This window comes from Melozone crissalis, unplaced genomic scaffold (assembly GCF_028551555.1).
Source record: "Melozone crissalis strain CALT ecotype California unplaced genomic scaffold, PUWL_Pcris_2 ptg000027l_1, whole genome shotgun sequence".
NCBI classification, from domain to species: Eukaryota; Metazoa; Chordata; class Aves; order Passeriformes; family Passerellidae; genus Melozone; species Melozone crissalis.
In genome coordinates, this window is record NW_026535805.1 from 449,938 (window position 1) to 460,027 (window position 10,090).

The window sequence follows — 10,090 nt, forward strand, 5'->3', positions numbered from 1 at the left end:
CTCCCCTTTTCCTTCCTGAATTGCTCTCTAAGAATTACAGTAACCAGCAAATAAATCACTTCAGTTATTGATCTATCATTCAATCCTAACTTCTTTAGTATTCCACTTAGTATAAGGTAATGTAGGAAATGGAATGTAGAATAGAACCATTAGAAATAGAATAATAATGTGAGTGGAGGATCACCTGCTTACAGTTATCTGAGGTCAGATTAAGTGCACATCAGAGAGTCAGCTGTACTGGAAGTAAGAGATAGAGATGTGCTGGTTCTTTCCACCTGAAAAAAGACCAGAAGGAACAGCTCAAGCACCAAGCAGCTAGCAAACACAAATGTTCACATTTCTTAGACTGAGATGAGTCAGTCTGATAATCTCCTAAAGATTAAAATGCAGCAAAGCCCATAAAAGCTGCTTCCTGTGCTCTGGCTGCACCCCTTGGCCTGGTTTTCCCAGTCCTGACTCTCTCCCATGGAATCATGGAATAGTTTTGGTTGGAAGGGACCATAAAGATCATCCAGTCCTGCCATGGGCATGGACACCTTCCACAAGACCAAGATGCTCAAAGCCCCATCCAGCCTGGCCTTGAAGGGGTATCCACAAATTCTCTGGGAAACCTGTTGCAATGTCTCACCACCTTCACAGCGAAGAATTTCTTCCCAACATCTAATTCAAACCTAATCTAAATTCTGTCAGTTCACCTTTGTTCTATCACTACATCCTTTGTTAAAAGTCCTTCTCCTGCCCTCTTGTGGGCACCCTTTAAGTACTGGAAGGCACTCTGAGGTCTCCTTGAAGCCTTTTCTCCAGACTGAACAACTCCACCTGTCTCAGCCTGTCTTTATAGGAGAGATGCTCCAGCCCTCTAAGAATCTTTGTGAACCTCCTCTGGAAGTGCTCCAACACTTCCCTTCTGAAATAAATAGGACAGGAGATCTTTCTCCTTTTTAATGCCTTCATTAAAAAATGAGCTCAGGTGGGAAGAACCAACAGGTTGTGTTCACACTGCTGTGGCTTCCAGGAGTGGCCTAGAGGAGGAGGAAAAGTGCAGCTTTGCCTGCTGGTCTGCTGGCAGACCTGGGGCTTCTGTCCTCAACAGAGCATCAGGAGATTCCGACGTTTTCATTTTGACATTCGAGGCCCTCTGTTCAGCCAACATCTTTAGGTTAGGGTGAGGGGTAAAAAGAGTATTAGCAGATACTGGATTCTGTTCCTCACATCTAGACATCACTTCAATCCGTCAATTTGTGTTGGCTCACTGTTTTTAGGGGGTTTTGCTAGGTTTGGTGAGAGGTTTCTTCATCTGCATGCCCGCCCCAATGTCATTTACATGCCAACCCCAATGTCCCCTCCTCTTCACCATCCGGGTGCCATCCTCCAGGAAGCAGCAGGGTGCCACTGACAAAAGGGGAATTCCTCAACCACCAACAACAGGTAGTTAACGAAAACGACAGGTGATTTCAACAACAGTTACAACTCCATCCGGGCAGCAACTAGCCCAACCTGTGAACTCTGCAACCTTTTAAAAAAATGGGCAACTTTTCTACCCATAACACCTTGCTTCTTTTATTGGAGCCCTAGAGTTCTGTATCCAGCAGCCGATCTTGGAAAGCCAGGGTGGGTTTCCATTCTGCTGGGGAATTTACCTTCCAGGGCTTCTTCCCTGATGATTCTACCTTTTTTTTTTTTTTCCGTTCCATATTCACATCATCACCACTCACCACTTCCCTCTAGTCCTAACCTCTGCGCCCCCCCGCTCCCTGGCTCTGCTGTTTGCTTACTCTCACCTTCTGTGAGTGAGCAGCTCAGCCACATCACTTCTTCCTGCTCCCCCTGGGGTGGTGCTTCTCCTGCCGGACATGCACCCATGCACCGCAGCCATTCCCGGCAGGTGGAGCACGCTCTCCCGCTCCAGGCGCCCAGTGTGTGTGTAGGAATAACGCAGGGAATAGGGAACAAGGCGGGGACCGGGGAGGCTCTCCCCAGCCGAGTTTCCGTGCAAGGCTGTTCCGCCCTGGAGCGCTGGTGGTGGCGTTGGGACCCAGGATCAGGCTGCAGGAGAGAGCGACAGACCTACACGGGTCCGTCACAGCCCAGGGCACTCCAAGGGTCAGTCTTCACCCTCTCTTCCCACCTTCGACTGCCCCTCTTTCCACTGTCCCTTTAAGCCGTCAAGAAATAAGGTTTTCCAGCCCTAGGAGAATGTTTTGGCAGCAGGGTTTCACTTCGAATTTTTCAGAGCACTATGTAACTTAGTACTCATTCATTTTCTTGGCCTGAGGCAGACAAGTATTACTACTCCCTTTTTTTTTTTTTTTTTTTTTTTTTTTATGGGGGAAAAATAGATCAGCAGGGTACAAAGTCCCTAAGAGGCACAAAGGTGTTGGAGGTGGGACTTGATAAGACAAAACTGCATTTGCACCTGGCCTTTGAAGAGTCCAGCTTGTGGGATTTCAGCAGTTCCACCCTGGACTTCAGTACTTGAGAACTTGAGCACAAAGTGTTTTGCTTTTGCAGACACCTAGCAGTGCCCCAGTCTGGCAGGGCTGACTGGCCATCATCTAACCTGGCTAACACGTGGCATAGGTGTTGTCAGGTAGGCAGGCTTCTAGGTCTGACCTAGCATAAAGCACAACTGCATTGTAAAATGGAGCCGTGAGCTGCTGCTGTATTTCTTTAATTCCATGACTGGGAGTACTCACACCGGTCATGGGAGAGTTCGGTCCATCAAATCTCTGCCCAAGGGTGAATAAGATGTGTCTTCCTCTTAACTGGCAATAGGCTAATTTTGGCTGTCTCTAGCTTCCTTGTGAAGCTGCCATTATGCAAGAACTTTCGGAAGATGAGTAAGGTGGTGAAAGACAGGAACTAGAGGACAGGGCTAGAAGGACCTCCACAGTGTTCTCTAAGGATGGTTTCTGGGTTGAACACATGCATAATGAGACCACAGAAGCAGCCCAGAACAGATCTTCTCCCTTCCCTCCCTTTGTCCCATACGAAGCATCCCCCCAACCCCTCATTAGGCTGAAACATGATTTAGAGAATCTTGAACATTATTCACTCAGTTGAAAGAGCTATAACGGAAGAGGAGGAATTTTGCCTCCTATCCAAAATAACCCAATAGTGGGTATGAGTGCAAGAAAAAGGTTTGGTGTTGCATTGCGAAGAAAACAGAGCTCACCGTAGCTGTTTTACGTGACAGAATAATGTGCTAAATAAAGGCATAGCTGGCTTTCTCTCTAGAAAGAGCTGGGTAGGAAGACAATTTAAAATACAACCTGCATGGGGACTTCTGTTTTGGCAGTCCCTTGGTGTCTGACTGCAGGTCTTTATGGATTCAGAAATCAGGTGCATGTTCTTCTAGATGCATTGCATGGAGTATGTCACTCAGTCGCCCGCTTCCACTCTATACATCTTTCATCAGATCAGCCTGTGTGACAGCTGTTCTTCCTGGTTGGGTTGGGACTATCTAGTGTAAAGATAATCAGTGGATAAGCAATTGATCTAGGATGTATATGGAGGTGAGCCCTAGGATGCCTCTGCCATGGCTCCTGCCATGCTGGGAATTGATGGAACAGGTTCCTCACCAAGAGCCTCCCACAGGAATGGTTTAAGGAAGGCCACCAGCTCCTTTTCTACCTTCTTTACTTGGTAGGTCTTCATTGCATCACAGATTTGACAGTCCAGAGTTTTGTCAGCCATACTAGTGAGTGAAATTTTCACATTTTTCTCCCCCACCACCAAGAGCAAACTCAAATTCATTCAGATCTAAATCCTATTTCAAATAAATTCAAACCTCTCCATTCCAGGAATGTCTGGAGCGGTTTCTAATTTCACCTGAAAGTTGGGCAGATTTTATCTCTCTTTGTATTATATTTATGGTCCTTTTGTCACTGGACATTTGCAGCTTGTTATCTTTTGATTGCTTTTTTAAAGTGCATGTACAAAAAAAAAAAAACAACTTGAAAAAGCAAACATCTCTTTTATAATTTGTTCCATTTGGCTCCACATATTCAGGAATCTGTTTCCATACTTTTTTAATAGATGTCTAATAAATAATGGGCACAGATTTTGTCCCAGGAGTGCAGGAGTGGTAACCATGCCATTCCCCCTGTGGCTGATCACCATTACTCATCTTTGCTGACTTCAGGCTACCAAACCATTACCACTGTTTTATGCCTGAAAACTGTTTCACAGGCCTGACAGCACTTATGAGACTTATAAAAAGGTGAGACCTTTAAAAAGGACTGTACAGAGCTCTGTTTGTCTTTGACTGTCATTCCTAAGACTCCTTTCCTATTATCACTTTGATCTTTTCCAGGTGAGAGCTTAAATCCTGGCTGCTTCTAATTATCCTGCAAGCACAAAAAAAGAACATTGTGTCTCTGGGCTAAATCCAGTTTCTGAAAAACTCAGTCCAAAGTTACAGCAAAGGGTAAGGGGAAACTAACAGGAAGGAGAATTTTTTTCCCCCAGGGTGGCTTCTGGTGTAGACAAGGCAGTTCTCACATGACGGGTTTCAAAGAATAAGGAAAACATGGGCTCAAGATGTGAGATAAGAATCCCTCAGTGGTGACTGTGACTGCCCACAGGTGGTTTGTGCAGCCTGGAATGAGTGTCACTGCTGGCAAACAACAGTAGCAAAACATTTGGAAAAACAAAATAAACCCCACCAAACAAAAAGCCCCCAAACTTTCAAACAAATCTTCATTGTCCTCACTAAAGCTGTATTTCCTTAGGAGCTGGAAGACTGGCTGTTGGTCCTCTTTGAGGCCCAGCTGAGGCTCTTTCTGCCTTCATGCTGTCCTGGGACACACAGGGCAGAGCTGGGCTGCCCAGGGCTGGCTCATGGACCAGTGCTCAGTGCTTGGGCCGTACTGGGACAAACAACCCAGCTGGCTGCTGGGCAGGGACATGAGCAGGTAGACCCAGCTCACCAGGGACACACTCGAAACTGTGCTAGAGGCTAAAAACAGCTGAGCTAGGGCCAAAAGCAGAGGTCTGGGGCTAGGACTCTCTCTCGGCATATTCAATTTACTCTCGTCCTCCACAGAGCAGCCCAAGCATATTTTAGTCTCTGTTTTCAAGTTTATTATTTTTTAGTCTCTGTTTTCCTGTCCTTTTGAGCACTGCTCTCCTGGAAAGAGCTGTTACACTATAATTAGTGGAATCACATTTGTCTTTGTGTGTTTGTATCTCATCATATAATCTGATGGGATATCAAAACAAACAAATAAATACAAGCAAAGTAGATCATTACACCCAAACCAGTACTGGCTTTTATGGTCCTTCTGCTCTGTCAGGTCATTAAATGCCTTACTGCCTTATGCTTTTCTCCATCAATGATAGGAATTGTCACAGTGCACAATTACCTTGTAAGATGCTTCCTGATTTTAAGAGGAAATCTGCTATATTTGATTTAAGCATCCTGGCAACTTAAGGGAGAAATTGAAGGGATGGGATGGGGCACATTCATCAATCAATCATCTGATGAATGAAATAGTTGAAACAGTTTCTATTTTAGATCTTAATTGGTTAGAAGGGGACCATGACAAAAAGTGTGTTTACACTGCACAACTTTTTATGAGCACAAAAGCATATATTGTGATGGCCTAAAGCCCAGTGAAAAGCTTGGAGCTTTATTTTTGTTTCAGTTAGTAGATTTTATCTAATCAGATAACATCAGGAACACAAATTTTCCCAATGGCAGTCGGCCTTTATCTGACCAGTCTAAGAACAAAGGCTTCCTGTTTTGCAATATATCTTTCAAGATCTTTTGTATGAACTTAAAGAAATGTTACAAACTCCTTGTCAGTAGGCTTTCTGTTAAATTAAAAGAGAAAGGATGCTCTTTGAAGGTCTTTGTGGGGTTTTTTTATGAGAAATTTTACCAAGCACCAAATACAAGTAGTCCTTCACAGTCAGTGAATATCACCAGCGTCTGGGAAAGATAATTATAATTTTTGCCACGAGTGAGGAAAATATGAAAGATACTAGGGCATCAGACAATGATATTTTTTTCTGCACTTTCTCCAAGAAGTAGGAAACGTCCAAAGCGAGCCCCTCCAGAAAGCCAACCCATGTGGCTCCTCCCCTGGTTTGAGAAGGATTCCTCAGAGGGAAGTGGAAAGAACCTGTTTATTTAACAGGCAAGGCACTCCTCAGCACAAGAAATGAACAATACCAGATGACAAAACTCATTCACTGCTCTGAAGAGACGACAAATTCAGAAAGTCTCTCTTGTGGGTGCTCGCTCTGTTATCAATCCCTCCGGCACTGGCAAAGGCTGCTGCCCAGAGTAGGCCCCCGTAGGCCACAGAGTGCAAGCTCTCGGTGCTCCCCAGGCCCCACTCCGGAGCACGTTCAAATGGTTCCAAGAAAAAGGGAAAGAAAAGCAGTCCAGGGAAAACGTGGACCGCCTCAGCTAGCTGAACAAACTAAAAAGCAAAAGGAGCATGGTGTTCTGCCCTGTTCATGCCCAGACAACAACAGTGGAGTTCTGTGTTCCAGCAGACTGTGGGGGAGAGTGAAGCTGATAACGAAGCTCCGTGCTTCTTCTTCTTCTCCTTGCCTTCACTGTCAGAGCCAGTTTTGAAGGCACAGAATATAGCATCCAGCATAAACAGAACACCTGACTGGGGATACAAGGATCGTAATGTCACCCTGGGACAGGAGCATAAAGGAGAGTTACTTTTTAGGTTTTAGGAGATCCTCACATTTTTTGGGGATGCATGTTCTGGCCAAACAGACCATCAGGTGATGCTTGTTAGATTTCAGAGAAAGGATAAATCCCAAATCACAAGTCATTTTTAGAGTGACGTTAGTCCTCCATTCTACAGCTGTTAAAAATGTGCTCTGAAACTACTCACTGCAAAGACAGCCAACTGCTGAACTAATTCTTGCTGTTGTCACTTTTTTTCATGTAGGTTCATGATGTTGTGCCATCAGCTCCTCTTCTCTGGGCTGTCACCAGGTGTGTGTGCATCTAGAAGGTGCTGCTCAGAAGCCCAAGTCTCCATATGCTTTTTCTGCGGCCTCACTGGTGTTCCACCTGTGCCAAAGGATACAGTGAAGCTTTTCCTGACTAACAACTATATCAGAAAAGTGGTTTCGTTCCCACTGCTGGAGCACTTGTGGCTGTTGGAAATCGGAACCCAGTTAGTCCATCCTGTTACCACAGGAAAAAGAGCATTCTGGAACCTGCCAAACCTTTGTATCTTAGACTTGGGAGACACTAAGATTCTTCAACTGCATCTTGATGCTTTTACGGGCTTACCAAACCTGACTATTCTCCATCTGTTTCACAATTCCCTTGGTGATTCCATCCTGGAAGAATGTTACTTTCAAGATTTCAGATCATTGGAAGAATTGCATCTTTCAACGAATGAAATCACAAAACTTTATCCCTACCCCTTATTGTATAATCTAACAGCCTTGAAAAGTGTGAACCTGAAATTCAACAAGATATCCAACTTTTGTCAAAACAATCTTACCAGCTTCCAAGGAAAACACTCTTTATTTTTTAACCTCAGTTTTAATCATTTGTACAAGACAGCAGATGTGGCCTGGGCCAAGTGCCCCAATCCTTTCAAAAATACCACATTTAGCTCACTAGACCTTAGTGACAAAGGCTGAAGCACAGAGAGAGTCCAGTATCTCTGTACAACCATTGAAGGGACTCAAATAAGTTCTTTAATATTTAGCAGTCCTATAATTGGTTCAGGATTTGCCTTTGATAATTTAAAAAATCCAGATGATTCTACTTTTGCAGGACTAGGAAGAAGTAAATTAAGGTTCTTTGATATTTCACAGGGTTGCATTTTCTCTCTCAATTCTTTAATCTTTCAAAGTCTTGGCAATCTGGAATCACTGAACCTTTTCAAGAACAAGACAAATCAAATCCAAAGGTAAGCATTTTTTGCTTGGGCAATCTAAAATTTCTCAATCTCCTAAGTAACCTTTGGGGTGAGTTGTGCAATTATACTTTTGCGGGTCTATGTAGTAGACTATGTAACGTATATTGATTTACAGCAAAATCGTATTGGGATGATTGGTGACACATCATTCAGGCATTTAGTAAATCTGAAAATAATTTATCTCTGAGACAATGCCATTAAAAGACTCCCTTCCTTTCCACATCTGACTTCTGCCTTTTTAGGTGACTATAAGCTAATGTCTGTAGGTAACAGAGCAATAATTGCAACACATCTCAAATTAGAAAGAAATTGGTTGGCAAAACTAGGTGACCTGTATGTTCTTTTCCAAATTCCAGATCTGCAGTATATCTTCCTAAAACAGAACTGGTTCTCTTACTGTGTGAAGAGTGCTAATGTTATAGAAAGCAATCAGTTAGTATATATGGATCTTGGTGAACATATGTTATAGCTGGTGTGGGAGAGAGATTTATGTTTGGATGTGTTTGGGGCATTGCCCAAACTTCAAGTTCTACATCTCAATAACAGCTACCTCAGTGCTCTTCCATAGGAGATTTTTAGAGGTCTACCATCTCTTAAAAGAATTTACCTGACTTCCAACCTGCTGTCTCATCTTTCTCCTGGGCTTTTCCCACAAAGCCTAACAAACCTAAACTTATCCGGAAACCAGCTGTTTTCCCCTGAGCCTGAAGTTTTTATGACTTTGAGTGTTCTGGATATAACACATAATAATTATGTCTGTGACTGTGCTTTAAAGAGCCTGCTAGTGTGGCTGAATGAAACAAATGTAACCCTGGCTGGCTCCCAGTCTAACAGGTACGGTGTGTACACTCTGCCTTTGAAGGGATACCCCTGCCATATATGACATACGATGGCTGTGATGAAGATGAACTCCAGCAGACACTCAGATTCTCACTCTTCATCTTCTTCTTGGTCATTCTTCTCATATTTCTGGTGGCAGTCACAATTTTTATTCGCCCCTGGGGGATTTGTTTCCTCTGGTATAAAACCACTACAAAAAGACTGATAGACAACCAACTACGAGCAATAGATAAAAATGAATACAAATATGATGCATATCTGTGCTACAGCAAAAACGACTTTGAATGGGTCCAGAATTCTTTCCTAAAGCACCTGGACTCACAGTATTTTGATAACAACAGATTTACCTTTTGTTTTGAATAAAGAGATTTCATGCCTGGCAAAGAACATATCAAAAATATTAATGATGCCATTTGGAACAGCAGGAAAACAATTTGCATTATGACCAGGCAGTTTCTCAAAGATGGGTGGTGTGTGAAAGCCTTTAATTTCTCCCAGAGCAGGTACTCCTGTGATCTGAAGGATGTCCTCATTATGGTAGTGGTTGGGTCACTTTCTCAGTATCAACTGAAGAAACACAAACCAATTTGAAACTTCCTACAAAGGAATCAATATTTGTGGTGATTATCAAGATTATCAAGCTGTGGACTGTTTCTTGGATAACCTTTCTTGACGAATTCTGAAAGAAATAAAAGTGCAAAGGAAAACTGGTAGTATAGAGCTGCAGTCTGTAGCAACTGTCTCACATTGACTGTGTGAGTTCCTGGCAAATATCCCATTTCTAACTGTGCCATGGCAGGAATAAACAGAAGGTGGCTTCATCTTTCCTTGAAAAGACATGTAGAATGGTAACTGTTTCAATATAAATCTTTCAGAGCACAGAGACAAAGCAACCAGCAGATTTATGAAAATGCAAATGGACTCATGGATTTTCAGAAGAATTGAATGAACCACAGATGTTTCACATTTTGGATGCATCTTCAGGCACTTTGGCCCTGATTTTTGGAGTACTGCTTAATGGTCTGTTTCAGCTAGAGAAGGATGCCTGTGACTGTCCAGGAGTGACCAAAAGTGCTCTCAGGCACTGTCAAGCCTGATCATTGTGGTTCCTGGACCACTTAATTCTGTGCTTGCTGCACTGGTAACTTTTCTTGCTCTGTTTCATGTTGGTTTGCACCTTTATGTTTATATTGATATAACACGGATTTAATTTGTTTATTTTCTTCTCAACTAACCTCAGCTCAGCTGGAACATAAAAACTTAGGACTCCATTCATGCCCTTCCCCTCCACCAACTTCTCTGGTTGGTGACAGTCATTGGCCTACAACATTTGCTACTTG

The 10,090-nt window shown here is 43.3% G+C and overlaps 1 protein-coding gene across 1 annotated transcript; it reads left to right on the forward strand.

Moving 5' to 3' along the window:
• The first annotated feature begins 6,924 nt into the window (after nt 1-6,924).
• TLR5 (toll like receptor 5) lies at nt 6,925-9,501 on the forward strand. The gene is given in 5 exon segments (XM_054280194.1): nt 6,925-7,912; nt 7,915-7,997; nt 7,999-8,755; nt 8,758-9,371; nt 9,373-9,501. Coding segments are annotated over 5 exon segments (2,571 nt in total).
• Nucleotides 9,502-10,090: the final 589 nt, after the last annotated feature.